Source organism: Adiantum capillus-veneris, chromosome 25 (assembly GCF_014529385.1).
Source record: "Adiantum capillus-veneris isolate H3 chromosome 25, ASM1452938v2, whole genome shotgun sequence".
NCBI lineage: Eukaryota > Viridiplantae > Streptophyta > Polypodiopsida > Polypodiales > Pteridaceae > Adiantum > Adiantum capillus-veneris.
This window is the reverse complement of record NC_140955.1, coordinates 22,838,625-22,856,866: the sequence shown is the minus strand read 5'-3', so window position 1 is coordinate 22,856,866 and position 18,242 is coordinate 22,838,625. Positions and strand designations below refer to the sequence as shown.

The 18,242-nt window shown below is 41.5% G+C and overlaps 1 protein-coding gene across 1 annotated transcript in view; it reads right to left on the bottom strand.

Annotated features, from left to right (window-relative positions):
* Nucleotides 1-18,242, bottom strand: part of LOC147424560 (uncharacterized) — a 47,034-nt gene that overhangs the window by 1,849 nt on the left and 26,943 nt on the right. The window contains exon 3 of the mRNA XM_086500843.1: nt 150-211. Within this exon, the coding sequence (XP_086356969.1) occupies nt 150-211 (62 nt within the window). The remainder of the gene's footprint in view (nt 1-149; nt 212-18,242) is intronic.

The following is an 18,242-nucleotide window of genomic DNA, read 5'->3' as shown; positions in this document are numbered from 1 at the left end:
ACTAAGGCCTTGTGTACACCAAATTTGATGAAAAAGCAGTAAAATTTTTCAAGTTTATCTCATGGAGTGAGAAATGCGTGCTCGCGCACACACAATTTTTAGTACAAAAACCAAATTCAAGTTACAACAATGTGGATTTGAAAACATACCTTTCGACATTCTTAAGACGAAACACTTGATCTCTCATGAGAAGAACTTCACGCCTCCAAAACTACAATGAGATAAAGATTCATGTCTTGGAAAACCATTTTTCAATATATATCCTATAATCAATTCAACTGTAGTGGAATTTAGCAATCACAACAATATGGAGTTTTGGCTTTGTGCGGCTAGCATAGTATAGCATTGACTACTAATCATCTAAAATTTTATTCCAAAAAGTATTAACACCAACCATCACATTGGTGGTCTTAAGATATTCACCTTGTGTGTCATACTCAACCCAATGCACCAAGTAGGGATGTAGCTCCACCTTGTTTAAGAGGAAACAATGTGTGTGCATGAATGAATGACATGATCTTATGCACAGTCATTGATTAAGCAAGCAAGATCCGCAAGCACACTTGATTATCTACTTCAAAACACATTTCACAATGGAAAAGAGAGTAAAAAACGTTGGTCATATTACAAAAGCTCAACTACCATGTGTAAGGGAGTATTTCGGAGTCAAAAAGTACAAATAGAGTGAAGCTGTTGAGAGGATATAGAAGTTATAAGCTCTTCCGTGTTCACAAAAATCTCAAGATTTTGATATAATTAGCTCTCCAACTTTGGAGCCCACAAAATGACTCAAAAAGAGCTAGTTTAGAACTCATAGATTTATACATAAAAACTACCCAAGATTCTTGATCCTCTACCAAGGCTATCTAATCCAAAAATAGGGTTTAAACATAGTGGATATCAATAAATAGGGTTGGGATAATTATAGCCACTTGGGTCTTGAAGTAGTGTCTTTTGAGAAAAATCTTTGACAAGAGTGGTAACCCCCTTTCAACCTCCTTGCCCTCTTGAGTGTATCTTGATAAGTTTTCATGTTACTTCACACCTTCTAAAGCTTTAGTATTTTTTTTCATAATTTTAGCATATGTTCTCACCTTATGTGCACTTTTGGGTGCACAAATCGCCCTTGTTGAGTCAACACTCTGTCCTCATAGGCCATTGGAGCTTTGCTTTACTATGGAGGAAGATTTCTTTCACATCTTTGGCCGCCCATCTGCTCTATTGGTGGTGGAATTGGTTCAAGCGAAGGAAAAATACCAGCCATAGGAGTTTGAGGCCTCTTTGGCAATGGTGATGGTGGGCTTGCTGATGTCTTCTATATATTTGGTTTTCTTTTGATTTGGGTTGCAATTGTAGTAAGCTTTGGAGACGGCTTGGTAGGGCATGCCAATCTTCCCATGTGAGTTTCTCTCCTCGATGTAGAATGGCACCATTACTATCAAGCGTTCTGCTTATCTTTCCTAAATTACCTTGATCTAGCCACTTTATCTATCCTTGAACCCTTGCAATCGATTTTGAATAAAGCTGAGCTGCTCAAATTTTTTCAATTTCTAGTATGTCCATTGATGTAGGGTGTAGCGCATTATATCTCCTTCTTTTTGCATCCCTTTGCCTATTAAGATATAATGGTCATTCTTCAAGGATGCATTTGATGCATGTTTTTAATGAAAGAAATGAGTACAAAAATCATGACACTTGTCTACGCTAACTTGGTTGTCGCATGTGTTTTTTCTTATGTTATAATGTTGCAGACATCTCCCCATCAACGTTTTTACAATGGGAGCCTTTGGAAGATCATATAGGAACTTTTAAGGTGCACCACATCAACTTTGGAATGCTCATTTACTTGATTTTTAGTGCATCATAGCTTATAGAGATAGAGGTCTTCTTCTATGCTCAGAATATCCGTTGTTCCTTTGTCAAGCAATGGATGTGCAAGGTTGGATCCAATGCTTACACCTACTCTTACTAGCCCGGAGCGGAATGACCAATATTGGGAAACGCATCAATGAAATTCACGAGTTGAGGGCTAGGAAATGACATCTATAATGCAATGAAGTGTACATACGGGTCGCATCATGTAGCCACCACTATTTTCATGCCTTTGCATATGTTTTTGTTTTTGTTCAGTGCCAGTGATGTGCATTGCATGCCGACTATGTGGATTGCAAAGGGAAAGAGGCTCTAACCGTTATTCTTCCTGATGCTAGGGAGTTGAACATAAGGGTGACACCATCAAGTGCATGGTGATTGTAGAGAAGTTGGTGGTGTGGTACTAATTGCCAAGAAACAACTCTCCATTTTCTTCTTGTATTGGCATTCACCGAGGGCAATGGGAGGCTTTAGACTCCAATGTAGTTAATGCAAAATAGGTGAAGCTTCATGTTTGTGCACAAAGAGATGATGTTTGGGATATTGCAACTAATGACAAGTGGAGCTTAGAAAACCTTTGCAAATATTATTACCCTCCAATTTGAATTGAGAGGTGACTACACTTTTCATCGGTGATGGAAGCTCTGTGCACACCTAGAGAAGAACAACCTCCTTTACATCAAAAAAAAAAATGTACTCTCCATGGGCCCTATAAGGGTCCCTAAGTTTTAGGGATTGAAAGTTAATTTGTCTGCAATAAAGGGGACAATGGAAACCACGAGTAGCTTGGGAGGTTGTTTTGAGCCTCTTAAATGCAACACTTTGCTTCAACAGGGGCATCCAACATTACAACACTACATGGAGATATCGATGCGCGTATATCGACGAAATTAGCGGGCGTCGATATACGCGTCGATATATGCGTCGCAATGTGCGTCGATATACACGTGAAAAGGCTTTATTTTTTACGCGTATAGCGATGCGTATATCGATACGTATAGCGACGCAAAAAAAATTTGGGGGAAAAAAGCGAAACCCGCGAGCAACAGGGGCCATTTTCGCTTGCGCTCTGCTCAAATCTTGGCATTCACCTAGGGCAATGGGAGGCTTTAGACTCCAATGTAGTTAATGCAAAATAGGTGAAGCTTCATATTTGTGCACAAAGAGATGATGTTTGGGATATTGCAACTAATGACAAGTGGAGCTTAGAAAACCTTTGCAAATATTATTACCCTCCAATTTGAATTGAGAGGTGACTACACTTTTCATCGGTGATGGAAGCTCTGTGCACAAGCGAAAGGAGAGCTCATATATATGTGCAAGGAAATCTCTTTCCTAAGGTACATATCCATAAAATATAAGTTTGCAATGTAATCTACTAATGAAACAAAATTTGATCTTGTCTTCCATTTTGAGTATGACATAGTTACAATCTGCAATTGTTAGGTGTGTATATGGTAGTTGATGAGGTCATGTTGTTTGGAACGTACGTCTATCACTTGCGTTAGCAAACTAAAACTATTTATCATCACGTGATGTTTTTTGGGCTATTAAATTTCATATAAAAAGGCAACTCAAGTCATTTTTAAGTCTCTTGAGTTTTTTACCTCAGTTGCTCTTTTGACCAGCACCTCTTGCTCTTGCATTTGTCATGCACTATAGATCTTGCCCTTGATCTCTAGAAAGTATTCCATCGCCATGGCAACCCCCTATGATGTGCTTATCGCACAGCTAGAGAAGAACAACCTCCTTTACATCAAAAAAAAAATGTACTCTCCATGGGCCCTATAAGGGTCCCTAAGTTTTAGGGATTGAAAGTTAATTTGTCTGCAATAAAGGGGACAATGGAAACCACGAGTAGCTTGGGAGGTTGTTTTGAGCCTCTTAAATGCAACACTTTGCTTCAAAAGGGGCATCCAACACTACAACACTACATGGAGATATCGACGTGCGTATATCGACGAAATTAGCGGGTGTCGATATACGCGTCGCAATGTACGTCGATATACACGTGAAAAGGCTTTATTTTTCACGCGTATAGCAACGCGTATATCGATGCGTATAGCGACGCAAAAAAAATTGGGGAAAAAAAGCGAAACCCGCGAGCAGCAGGGGCCATTTTCGCTTACGCTCTGCTCAAATCTTGGCCTCCACCTGCTGCGCAGGTATTATGCCCCCCCCCCCCCCCCCCCCCCCTCTCTCTCTCTCTCTCTCTTTCTCTCTCTCTCTCTCTAGTAGGAAAGAGAGAGAGAGAGAGAGAGAGAGAGAGAGAGAGAGAGAGAGAGGTGTGTGTGTGTGTGTAGAAAATAGAGAGAGAGAGAGAGTGTGTGTGTGTGTGTGTGTGTGTGTGTGTGTGTGTGTGTAGGAAAGAGAGAGAGAGAGAGAGAGAGAGAGAGAGAGAGAGGTGTGTGTGTGTGTAGGAAATAGAGAGAGAGAGAGAGCGGTGTGTGTGTAGGAAAGAGAGAGAGAGAGAGAGAGAGAGAGAGAGAGAGAGAGAAATGTGTGTGTGTGTGTGTGTGTGTGTGTGTAGGTAATCAAAGAGAGAGAGAGAATTAATGTATGCTTAGGAAATTAAAATTAAAGAAAATTTATTAAAGAGAGAAATGAAATGAAATGTTATATTAACGTCTTCAAAAGGCCAAAGTGACCTATGAGACATGAGACAAGAAAGTTACAATGTGATGGATCTGATACAAAGTTAGAGTAAGAAGATGGCAAAATAAAATATTATGGAATCCTAAACTGTTGGGTATGGACTAAACGGCTAAACCAGCTAGCTGGGATAGGTAGATCATAAGAGATCCAACAGCTGTCGCTGGCGGATCTCATCAATCTCCTCCATGGTCAGTAGTCTGACCGGGCGTTATGCATGTCGAGCCAAAGTGACCTAGCTAGATCCTCTGATGCAGCCTCTATCGATGTTGTGTAGTCCTCCGCAGTCGTGGACGTCTAGATCTCCCTAGCTCAGTCGCTCGTTCGATCAGTAGAGAGATAGGGAAGTAGAGAGAGAGAGAGAGAGAGAGAGAGAGAGAGAGGAAATAGCTAGAGAGATAGAGAAAGAGAGTTATATATATATATATATATATATATATATAGAGAGAGAGAGAGAGAGAGAGAGAGAGAGAGAGAGAGAGAGAGGTAGGGGAGTGAAGAGCGAGACAGAGAGAGAGATAGGAAAATAAGGAAATAGAGAGAGAAAGAGAGATAGCGAGAGCGAGATCGAGAGAGAGAGAGAGAAAGAGAGATAGCGAGAGTGAGATCGAGATCGAGAGAGAAAGAGAGATCGAGATCGCTTTTTTGAGCAATAACCATGCAAAGCTTCTGAATCTTTGTCAAGTTGCTCATCCATCTCCACATTATCTTCTGGCTTGGACATGGAGGCCCCGTCCGGTTTACAATCAGGTAGAAAACTTTCATTGGGCTGAGAACTTCCATGGCTTGTGCATGTGGTGAAAAAAACACTAGGATGGGCATAATATCCTTGGAAAAACCTATGCAAAAAATTGCAAACAGACGGAACATTACAAAAATGACAAAAATGGTCATGCTTTAATATATGATTCATCAAGTGCGGCATTGGAAAGCTTTCTCTAATAGGCTACCTCGGAATGGAGGCAGGTGGGTTCGTAGACAGAGAAGAAACTATGGAACTAAAAGAGGCAAAGGGGTTTTGCCTGCTACATGCATTGCCATGTACACTTGGGAGTGCACGTATGTGTCTACCCATATAGGATTTGACCAATAAAGACGAGATTTTGACCCGGTGGTCCTGATCTCTGTACACCTCTGGACCGAGGTGTACGGAGATTGGGCAAGACTAGAGAATGCGAGGTAGTTTACATTGTGAGGAGTATATATATATATATATTAAAACAACATTCATAATCATTGTAGATGGCAACGTCATCAACTAACATGGAGGAAAAGATTGTATGCTTGTGCACGCTCTGTAAGTATCAAATACTGCGCAAGCGTAGGATATGTAATGAGCATGTGCACAAGTACGGAGAGTTTGCTAGAGAAACCGTACAGAATCTGCGATACAACTCCTACGGAACGGGCATTGATTTCCGTGACATAGCACCTACATCTGAGAGAGAGAGAAAAAAGATTATGCGTGAAGGTCCGACCAATATAGAGCCACGAATGGAAGCAGAAAAAGGGCTTACAGACAGAAGACAACGGCATGGAGGAGATGCTGGATGCCTTCTTCCAGACAAGCGAGGAGAACGCGAACGAAGCAGCACCAGAAGCCGTGCGTCTATCTCCTGAAGACATGTTGAGGAAGTTGGCATGTCAACCAATCTATGAAGGCGCCAAAATATATGTGCTTCGTACTTGTTTGGCGTTTTTGAATCTTCAGTCAGTGTACGGGTGGTCAGATGCAAGTATCACTGCTTTGTTTAGGTACGTAATTTACAAAAGAGATTTTTCGATTGCAACGGTGATGTGCTTGGAGAGTTTTTTAATTTAATGTGGCTTAAACAGGTTATTGCGGGAGCAACTTCTCCCGGCTGGCAATGAAATACCTCTCTTCGAAAGACAATTTATCAAGGCCACCACCGTTATCTTCCAGATGGCCATCGCTTGCGCGAAGGCCAGCTTGGTCGCGTCGAATGTCGTCCTATGCATGTACAAGAGTGGCGTCGCCGATGGGAGCAACATGAGGGGCAACCTATTCCAGGAATGAAATGTTTGTCCATTCTCCATACGTTGCCGTACTGGGGTGATCTACTAATTAACCATTTGCTGGATCCAATGCATATATTCAAGAATGTGGGAGAGCTCCTCTGGAAGACAATCATGGGAATGAAAGACAATCGATCTTCACGAGATGATTTATAGTCGGTTGGAAAGATGCCAGAGCTGTGGCCTTTCACCAATGCAGCTGGTCAAACAAAACTTCCAAGAGCGCCATGGGTATTGCTAAAAATATAAGAGCGACAAGTGAAAAGGGTGATTTCAGAGTTCAGGACGCCAACAGGATATATGCGATGTCTCAAGACAGCATTCACCCGTGACGATCAACTGTCAGGGTTGAAATCGCACGACTGGCATAAGTTCTTGCAATTCATTCTTCCAATTGCGATCAAGGGGTGTTTAACGGAGGAAGTGTAGACCTGCATATACAAGATTTCAGAGCTATTGCGGTGGACCTCTTCTAAGGAGATACGAGAGGAATCTATTGCAGTCGCAAGGACTAAATCCATTGAGGCAGTTTGCATGATTGAGAAGTATCTACCCACGAGCTGCCTAACTATCCAAATGCACTTGCTCGTCCATGTAGTAGATGAGGTTGCAGTGGCAGGTACAGTCCATAGCCGTTGGATGTTCTTTCTAGAGCGGTTCATGAAAACACTTAAGGGTTTTGTTCGCCAAAAAGCGCGTCCAGAGGGGAGCATGGCAGAAGGATGGCTGGTACAAGAGTCTCTTGTATTGACGACCGAATTTCTATCCGTTTCTTACCCAGAAATGCCTAGACTGTGGAGCGATGAGGAGGATGCAAAGCTGGTGGGAGAGGAGCCGCAAGGGCAAGGGGTGCCAAAGAAAATGAACCTGGCCATGCGAGAAAAGATCATGAAGTTCTGTATACTAAATTCAGCGCCGATGCAAAAATGGCTTGAAAGATACGAAGAAGAGAAAGAGAGATGCAATCTAGAGCGACAGGATTTCAGGCGAAGTCGAACGACTAGAGGCTTACCCTTGCCAGACTATCTCACTCCTCTACCTGAATTCCCTACAATGGCATGGTTGGACAAGACAGTGAGAGCAGCTCGACAGATCGGAGAACCCATATCTCTAGAAGAGGAAGAGCTGGCTATTGGATGTGACTGGAAGTATCATACATACATGGCACTGTGGTCGCATGGAAAGCATTTCAGAACACAAAAAATTGACAGCAAGAGAAACACGTTTGACAGTGGGGTAATGGTTAGTTTCATGCAAAAGAGCAGGGCCAGTGCTAGAGACACGAATGAGAGCACTAGCAACGTGGATTACTGTGGTCTGGTGTCAGATATCCTGAAAGTAAGCTTCAGGCGGTTTGAGATATTTTTGTTGGATGTGAAGTGGTTCAAGGTGATTACTTCTGGTCGCAATACAACGATACGCAGAGATGGAAACAAACTTGTGCAAATAGATTCTACAAAGACTTGGACAGATGCGAGCGACACATTTGCTCTCCCCGAACATTGCGAGCAAGTGATCTTTGTACCGGACCCTCGAGAGCGACAATGGTGGTTTGTGGTTCAGGTTGCTCCAAGAAATAAACAAGTATTTGAAGGGCAAGATCTCCTGGAGGAAAGTCAGTCAAACGACGTCCATACTACTGTGACATTAGATGAGATGGACGAAGGTATGGCAGAGGAAGCTGACAAATATACGAGGGATGACGCAGACAAGCCAGAATTGACACTTGTAGATGAAGATGCAATGGATGAAGACAATCTCCCAGAATGAGTTGGGACAGAGTTATGTTTGCAATTAGAGATAGACGATGATACGGTGCAAGATCTTATCGATGATGCCTCACTTGTCGAGGCCTAAGCCTGTAAGTGTTTGTGTGAAGACTTTGATTTAAAATTAAGCTTAAAGTTAATTTAAACAACTGTGTTCTGACGCTTTATTTTACTTTCTTTGTGCAGGACTTTAGTACGGCAGACGAGATTCCAGATCCCACTTCCATGAGTGCAGATGCATTCATGGGCTTCGTTACACGGATGACGCCTGCTCAGATGGCAGAGGCTTCTCAGTACTGGGTAGCCAAAGGCACGGGTACTACGCCTCCGGGCTTCACACCCGAGGGACCGACGCCTAGGGGGGGGATGCCTACAGGGTTCAGGACACCTATGGGTACGACGCCTTCTTCTCCCATCACGGCCGCTTCGACACCTGGGGGTGGGGCAGAGGCGGGTACGTCCTCATTTCCGCAGCACAGGCGCACTCGACGATCGTCAGGTGGAGGTGGTGGTTGCTATGGAGGAGGGTCCACAGATGCTTCGACCCCTCCTCGCTCACGACCCCCGTCTTACCCAGGCACACCTCTCGACACACCTCTTGGCACCCCTCGGACACCTTGGGGGGCACACGATCCTAGTGCCTCCAAGATCTATATTGTACGGGGAGATGGTTCTGTTCACATGAATAGAGTCGGGACTGAGATGCGACAGCGGATTCGCCAACTCGTGGAGCTGCACTTTTTGACCAGCATTCTGACGTCTTGGGATCAGCAAGAAAAGGAAAAAGTCACTTACATAGTGGAGACCATCCTGAGAGAGTACCAGCCTGCTCCGGGTTCTTCTGTTGTTTCGGCACGGTGGATCAAGGGTGTTGCACGGGACACCATCAAACATCGACGAGATGCAGCTCGGAAGGCTGTCAAGACCAGCTCGCCGAAGCCTTCGGGCATCCCACACGAGACGTGGTTGCAGATCAGGGAGGATGAGCGGACAGCGGCCACGCGGTTCAGATAGCAGCGTGAGGCCGCACAGGTACGACAAATGACTAGGGGGACATCTCATCTTGGCAGCGGAGGCTTTGACACCTTTCGCTACGAGTTTGTGAGTTTCTAATCCAATCTTAACTATGGCGTTTTTTAAAACGCGATGAATCATGTATTCTTATTACTTTGATTTTTGTATAAACGCAGAATTTTGCGATGCATCGAGCTCCATCACGCGAGGAGGAGTCAGATGGATATCGCAGAGGTATCTATGAAGTACTGAATGATCTTGAAGCTTCAGGAGAGCCTGTAGACTGGGAGGCCTTACAGTCTCGCTGATCGCTTGAGGTGAAACGTTAATATGTGTGAGTTGATTTAATTAAGTCAGTATATGTGAAGTAATATCAATACTAATTGTGTGAGTTGTCCTATGTGCAGGTTGCGACACCTAGTCATTAGTGGACCAGATTTCATCTATATGCTTTGTGAGACACAGACACGCTTCTGTGTCTCTTTTTTGTACAAACAGTTAGTGTTCAGAATGTTATTGTTTCCCTTATGGTTATGATTATTGCCATTGTCATTGTATAGACAGTTATTGTTTCTCTTTCTGGTTATGCTTATGGTTATTGTTAATTTTGTTTATGGTTATGGTTATCTGCATTATGGGTTTGATCAAAGTGATTATAGCCGGTTATGGTTTTAAGTTATGGTTATGCTTTTAAGTTATGGTTATGCTTTTAAGTTATGGCTATGCTTTTCAATTGGTACGGTTGTCTTTCATATTTGGCCTTAAATCTCATGTGAGATCCTACATGGATAGCATGTAGGAGAGGCGTATACATGATATGGTTTTTTTTTTAAAGTTTGTGTAAAAGCAAAGGGAACTCTGCCAAAATTTATGTGCGCGGGAGCATGGTTGATATTTTGGTGCTGCTCGCTTTCTTGGGCAGAGGGCAGGAAGTCTGGCTGTGGCTGTGTCCATTTTTTAATTGGGCACAGGCCAGGCTACCTGCCCTCTGCCCAAGAAAAAAAAATTCTGCTATGGTTGTCGCTATATGCGTCGCTATACGCGTGGCTATCAGCGTCGCTAATAGCGACTGGTTTCACAGCGACGCGTATAGCGATGGGCAGCGTCGATATATGCGTTATCTGCCCGTCGATATATGCGTCGATAACACCTTCTTTTGTTGTAGTGCAAGGATATAGTTCAATTATAAAAACAAGTGGCATTTCCACTTCTCATCTATGGAATTTGAAAATCAAATCATGTATTTTATTACCACTATATCTAAAGAAAAGTTCCTTTTGCTGACTTTTATAAGGGTAAGAGTTTATATTTTTTTCCTTTTGGGGCTTTTCAAGCCACTTTTGAGGATTTTTTGGGAGCACACATAATACTTTTCTTGGGTACAAAATGACCATATATTGCACTATTGTACACTGTGTATTAGGGGTGTGTGTGTGTGTGTGTGTGTGTGTGCACATGTGTGTGTGTGTGTATCTATGTGTGTCTGTGTGGTATGCACTGAGCAAGAGATGATTTGAGGTAAGTAGAGCATTAGCAATAAATACTTATTGTGGGAGCGAATCACAACACCTATAAAGTGCATGCAACACTACCTAGATTAATATAATGTCAATCGCGGACACAAATCATGACACAATAAGCGCACGGAGTCAATCTCTTTAGCTTGTCAGGTTGAAACCATCCCATGCATACAACACTCTTGAAGGCTAACTAAACCACAACCCAGAATCTCACTGCTCTCAACTACACCACCCAATCCACATGCACACAAACGGAAGGAAACTCACCAAACCATGCCAGAATCGTACGTACGAGACTTAAGGAACACCATCCCCTCAATAGGATACACCTGTCCAAAAGCCTCTACACTCAAAACCCTCACTCTAGATCCATCTAAAAAAAACGCATATGAAGACAGAGAAAAATTTTGGAGTCGCTACGATTCTAATGACTACTTGCATGCAAAAAACAGACATTGTTTGATATAGTTATGGCCACAAGTAGCTCGTAGATACGTGAGCGCGTTTGTTCCATTTTGTGTGGAATGCTTGGCATTGTTGCGTAGCTCTCATCGAGCTTAGCATGATGGCGCAATTGGATCTCCAATGTGATGAACGAGCGGGGAGTAGCGCCAAGATGAAGCGCTCTCTCTCTCTCTCTCTCTCTCTCTCTCTCTCTCTCACTCACACACACACACACACACACACACAATTGACGGCAACTTAAAACTTTATTATGATAGAAGTTCTCCTTACAAAATGATCTAGGTACCTTATATACTAAAGCTACCATATGTTAAACCTAAAATAGAATTCAAGGGGTAAAATGGCTTTGTATATACAATCATGAAGTGCCATTGCACCCCCCCCGACTTCTACAACTAGACTAACTAATCATTACAAATGATGTGTTTAACCATATATAACCTGCACCACTTCATAACTCTCAAAAAATGAGGCTTTGTTGAGTTATGTCCTTTTGTTGACCCACAGGTCAATAGCATTGTAGAACCTGGGTGACTCATGAGAGAGCTAGACTAGCACTAGCACCATCAAGAAAGCAGTCTTGCTTCACTCATTACACTGCCAAGATGCCATCTTTTCTAGACCTTTAGTGGCCCACTTGGACACTTAGAGTAACCCATCTGCAGGTACTCTTCAGGGTGTGTATGTATAAGAGGTCTTGCCATATGTAAGGTGGCTTGATCGCCTTGAGGCTTGCACCACATGTATCCCTTACATGGTCTATTTCCAACACCAAGCGGCACTCTGCTAATAAATGTGGGATGATCCTCCTATGATGCAAGCTCTTGAAAGGCTACCATACCAGGAACAACGTCCTCTCCTCTCTTTTTAAGTTTTAATTTTAGAATTTATTTGGGAGATTCTTTTCCCTTTTTTGTTTGCAATTTTTTGGCCTTTCCTTCCCTCAAATTTCAAAAAACGTGAGAAGCTGCCATGTATAAATACATAATAGTGATTAAATGCAAAAAAATCCCAAATACAATTTTGAAAAAGGAATTGTCCTATTGATTCCAAGTCTCTTTCCACAAATAGGGCTAGGAAATTCAAGTTGGTTTTTCTAACTATGGTGACTGGTCCAAGAAGATGAAAAAAGTGTTTTTGACCAAGGGAAACCATGAGAAGGAGGGAATAACATATGACACACCTACTTTTGCATAGGCGCTAGCTGATATCCCAACCCTCTTCCCGTTGAATAACTCTTACTACCTCCCCTTAGTCCAAAGGGCCCAAAAAGCATCCAAATGTTTGCTTACGACTTGGTGAAGAACCTCCTCCGTGTCTTTGAGTTTTCAATTGACATGAAGGCCACCAACAACTTCACATCAACAGCTTTCAAGACGTCACAAGCTACATGGAGACATACATGGCAGAATTTGCAATAAAATTCAATGGGGAATAAAGATTGATCTTGGTTTCCTATCAAGTTTCTCAAGCACTCCTTCCAAGATGACATGAATTTGTGCTTCAAAGTACTAACGATTATCAAGGGGTTTGCCGAGAGGGACTATGGAGAAGCGAACAATGACAACATCATTGACATAGCCATGGGAGACATCGGCCATGAATTTCTCAACTTTCAAGTGGGAATTATTTTGGCCATGATGATGCTTGAGGGAATTGACAAGGCAAAGGCAAAGTGAAGGTAGGAGGCAAATCAAAACAAGGCACATTAGAGCTTCTTCATAAGGTCAACCCCAAAGAAGAAACCTTCACAAAGCAAGAAGTGGCCTCCGATCCATTGCCAGCTGCATGTCCCTAGGTTTTATAGTGATCCATTTGGCATGCACCATACATATTAATGAATCTACAAAAAGGGAGATAATAATATCTTTGGATCCCTCTTTCAAAGACCCAAGCAGCACACTTTGCACACGTGTGACATCGTCAAAAAATGGACATAATCTCCTTCACCAAGTGTACTTGAAGGAAGATTTGGCAATGATGGAGTCGATGGTCTCACTATACCGGGTCTCCACAGTCAATTCTTTTTTTTTTTTTTTTTTGGGTGGTGGTTGTGGATGTCTATTTGTCCAGGGGGGTCCATCCTAAGCTTCATTCAACACTCATGTGTTGCTCTTTCTACTTCTACATTAATGGGCTTCTTTTGCTTTGCGTATTCCTTCTTGCAAAATTGTTTTTTGGCCTTGATCCTCCTACCTGCTGCCTTGGGGGTGTCCACTATGTGATCATGTTAATGTATAACGTGAATTCAAAAGGAGGCATTTTAAAATGCAAAAACTTCAATTTAACACAGATATATTAAAATAAGGGGTTTTTATATTGAATTTTGAAAAATAAGGGGTCATTTTATTCATTCAGACATGTTAAAAGAGTGGTTTTTTAAATACCCCGCGAACGCACATTATATAGGAGGGTACTGAACGGTAAACCCCCTGAGCCTGCTGCACTGGAGCCTTTTGTATTTTATCCTTCTCCAGTTGCTTTAAGTTCTCATCCTCTCGCATCGATGGGCTCCTTTTGCTTTATGGATTCCTTCTTGCAAGGAGATAAATTTGGCCTTGATCCTCCTACCTGCTACATTGGAGCCTTTTGTCTTTTATCCTTGATCAATCACTCTAAGCACTCATCCTCTAGCCACATTCGAATCTCTTTTCTCTTCCTCTCCAAATTGGCCCTAGATTGAATAAGTAGTCCAAGTTAATGAGTCATTCACAATAGGAGCAGGGGCCCATCCCTCTCCACCTTGTTGCTCCTTGATGATGATGGAAGCGGGGTCATCTCCTCATTACAGTATGCAAGAAACCTCACTCCAATAGAAAGAAAAAATCACACAAAAATGGAGCAACAACTCAAAGTTGTAGAGAGCACGACACACTTTCCGTGCTACAAGTGCTCTCATATATTGGCACGCTTGGTGGGAGAATGATCCTTCACCGTCAAAGGTAGGATGTAAGTCACAGGTGCTAACACCACTATTGGCATGTTATTGCGTTCTCTCTTGGGAGTCAAACCAATCAAATTTTTCCTTGAATTGTCTCAATTAACTATCTAGGCAAGATCCTTAAGGTTTTGAAATTACTTGTTTCCTTGTCATTACTCTCTCACAATTGTCAAGTGAAGGGGGCCATTTTTCCCTCTTCATTCCATTCTCTATAGGGGTCATATAATAAAAAGGTGTAGAGGAGGAAACCTTTCTTGCTCATGATTTTTTTTTACCAACTTCCTCTTAGAGCTAGATAATAAGTTGCTCAATTGTTTTTCATGGAGGTAAGGATCTTCAAATGGTTTTTATGTGTCCCATCCGTTCTTCCTTGGTTTCAAGAACCACAAGATTCCCTGTGCAAAAACACATGCTCCACCTTGAAATGATCTCTTAGGTTTTTGGATAGGGATCTACGTGTGCAAAGGTTTGGGGAATGTCTCTAGTGTAGCTTGAATCACCTCAATGAACTTCTAATTCTAAGGAGATTATGCAGTGCAGGACACAAGCCATGTTCTTTGAATTAATTCAATAGAACCTTTGTGAGATCCACCATGACCTCCATAACCAATTTCACCACTTTAGCCATGTTCTATCAACAACCAAGCCTATTGATTTTTAGACATCAAAAAATCCCTTAACATGTGACTTGTAATGAGCCACAAAACTACCAGAAGCCACAAAAATTGTTCATATAAGGATAATAGTAAATGAGACGGCATAACTATTGTATATGACATCAAAACCCCATGAAACTTCTTACATATGGGTTTAGGAGATAAAATAATTTTTTTACATACACAATGTACATGAAAATCTCAAAAATAAAAAGTTTACTTTTCTAAAATTAGTAAATTATACATAAAACTGCAGCACTATATATCTTGAAGGACTAAAAAATGTGGACAATCTTTGAATATAGGTCAAAAAACCTTGTTGTGACAAACCTATTGAATTGGAACTTTTTAACAATTATTTGATTTATATTCGAAAGAAAATAGAAAAATATTGTGTGTCTCCACAAATTAGTTGTTGAAGATGTCCATGGAAACACACCTTTAAACCTTGCTAGCTAGCGAGGGAGGTTCTTGGTTTACATGCACATTTTGTGGGTTCTAGCTTGAGCTCTAATGACTACCCTTAAGGACAATTTCTCTTCACCTTCCAAAATAGATGGAGAAGCCAACACTCATACCAAATTAAAGCTTGTTTTGGGAGGATTGTCCTCCTTGTGCAGGTAAGGGTGGGTGAAGTGCATGGTATGGCATCGTTTTCGCAATATCATTGAGCCACACGCCAAATATTATCTTTATCATAAGGACAGTCCTTCATCCAATGGATATCGTTGCATTTGAAATAGGCATTCCCATCAAGTGAGGAGCTTGAGGTTAAGGTGATCTCACCATTATAGGTCTAGCTCTCAAACGATTCATTACCATAACAAGTAAAGTTCCATCACTAGCATACTCATAATAGTTACTTGTTTTAACATGATATCTAAGTAGACACACTGGGTTGTACTTACCTTCATAATAATTTCTCATTGACAATAGGCTCGTAGGTTTTCTAGTCTTAACATAGGGAATCACATCAACATATCTCAAGGGCTACAGCTAGGGTTGGGTGTGAAGAGATTTTGCTATTGATAAGTCGCCCCATCCCTTAGGGGGTGAACCTTGTAGGTATGTATGTATGTAGATGTATCACCTCATGTATCATGTATGCTCGACAAGAGGATATATTATCATTCACAACATCTATTTATTTATACTTACATGAGGGGCATTTTAATTCAATTTTCAAAAAAAAATTATAGGCTTATGAAGAAAGAGGGGTATTTTTATTCCAATTCACAAAATATGTAAAGGGGATTTTTTATTAGACTCTGATCGCACGTGATATAGAGGATTTTGTAAGGTGTACATCTCCCCAAGCCCCATCTGTGGGCAAGTTGTGGGTCATAGCCGTCTCCTAATGTCATTTAGTATACATGATCTAAAAAAGGTTTCAAGATTTCACATTTTCCTACATATACCACACAAAATAGACCACTTCTACCTTGAGCAACATTAATTATACCTATTTGGCAACCCCTACTAGGATGTTTATATACCCAAATTTTGAAAACATAGGTTAAAAGGAAGAGTGGTTGATTCCTCCTCTAATAGCTAAATGGCCCTCGACCCTCTTGGTGTATCCTCTAACAAGTCTCAGTTGAAGATGTTGCCTCCAAAATTCACGTTGCATGTGGTTGCATTAGAGTTGAGAGGTGTGGTCTATTGCATGGGCAACTCCCTCTAGGTTGATGTTGTTTGAACATCTTTATAATACTTGTTCAATGTAAAATGATGTTGATATATTAAAGAGATGAATATGGAAATTTTTATAAACCACTTTGGGCAGTCAATAGCATCACATGCCCTCGTTTTGGGTCCCTGCTTACGACTTAAAATTTATGTCCATAGGTTATGATCAATACCAAGCTTAGTGTATTCCTCTACAAAGGCCTCAATGAGGGCTTGAAATTCATAGACAACAGGTACTTCCCAAGTCTAAAACCAAGCCAAAGATTTCCTTTCCAACATAAGCCCAAATCCTTGAACGATGTTGTGCATATTATGGGGGGGTCACCTCAAAATTGTAAGTATAGCATGTGAGTTCAGAATAATCGGGTATTTATTAGGTAGCTTTAGAAAAAACAATAGATTATAATTACAAAAGGGGTTTTTATTCCATTCTGTATTTTTCTTTAGAAAAGTACGTTGTTTTATTACCTCAGAGTATGTAAGTATAGGGATTGAAATTTTTTAATACCCTTTAAATGCACATGATATAAGTGATATTTTGTAAGTGACCTTCCCCTAGTGCATGTTAAGACATTTTTTGATAAATAGTTTGCCAAAAATGTGCTACATAGTCATGTGAATAAGTCATTCTGTTGCAGACTTTACATCGCTCTTATAGGTGTAAAGGCTCAACTTCCTTTGAGCTACCTCCTTTGACACAAAATCAAGAGAGAGTAGCCTCCAAGGGGTCTTTAGTGGTGTTGGGGTTGGATAGGAGCTACTTTAGCCCCGCCTATAGTGAAGTGTGGTATCTTGGGGTCTATTAAAGGATCGATAGGACCGGGGCCAAACAAGGATAGACACTACTTCCCTTCTTTTTGTCTTCTATACTCCATGTCAATCCCCATTTCATATTCTATGAGTGTGTTGTGTGTTGAGAGGTACTTTCCTGATAGCATGACTCATTTAGCCTAGCTATAGGTGCAGGCTCTAGAAATGGAGAGCCCTCTTCCTCCCCTTACTCAGGTGTGTTGTGCGTTACGAGGTCCTTCCTTGGTAGCATGACTCATTTAGCCTAACTATAGGTGTTGGCTCTAGAAATGAAAATCCAATTACTCTTTCTCCCCTTGCATCCCTAATGCAAGTGACCTTGGAGGGTATTTGAGCCAAATATATGATACTGAATGTATTTCATGCAGCAAACAGTTATGGTTGAAGAGGTTTCAAAATCATACACGTAGATTTTGCACTCATGAGGGTTGAAATGTTTGCAGCAGTGACGGTTTGTAGACAACATATGGGTTACCCACAAAAACATGGCAGACCACGACTTCACCTATCAAGATAGTTTGGGGTGAGTCGGTGGATTGCTGAGAAATGCAGGTTTGCAGACTGGGATTAGAGCACACAAGTGCTTCAAGTTGGGTCTAAGGACATGGGATGACCTGTTTTAGCAAGGTGGACTACTATCTTTGGAAGAAATCAAAGTAAAGCTCAACCTCAATAATGGATGTCTCTCGGTTGTGAAGAAAGAGTGGACTACTTTGTCAAACTCAATAGACAAGGACAGCAATCTTTCCACCCTCCCAACATACTTCACTTGATTACCAGTCAAATATACAAATACTTTAGAGGATCTCCCCTTTTG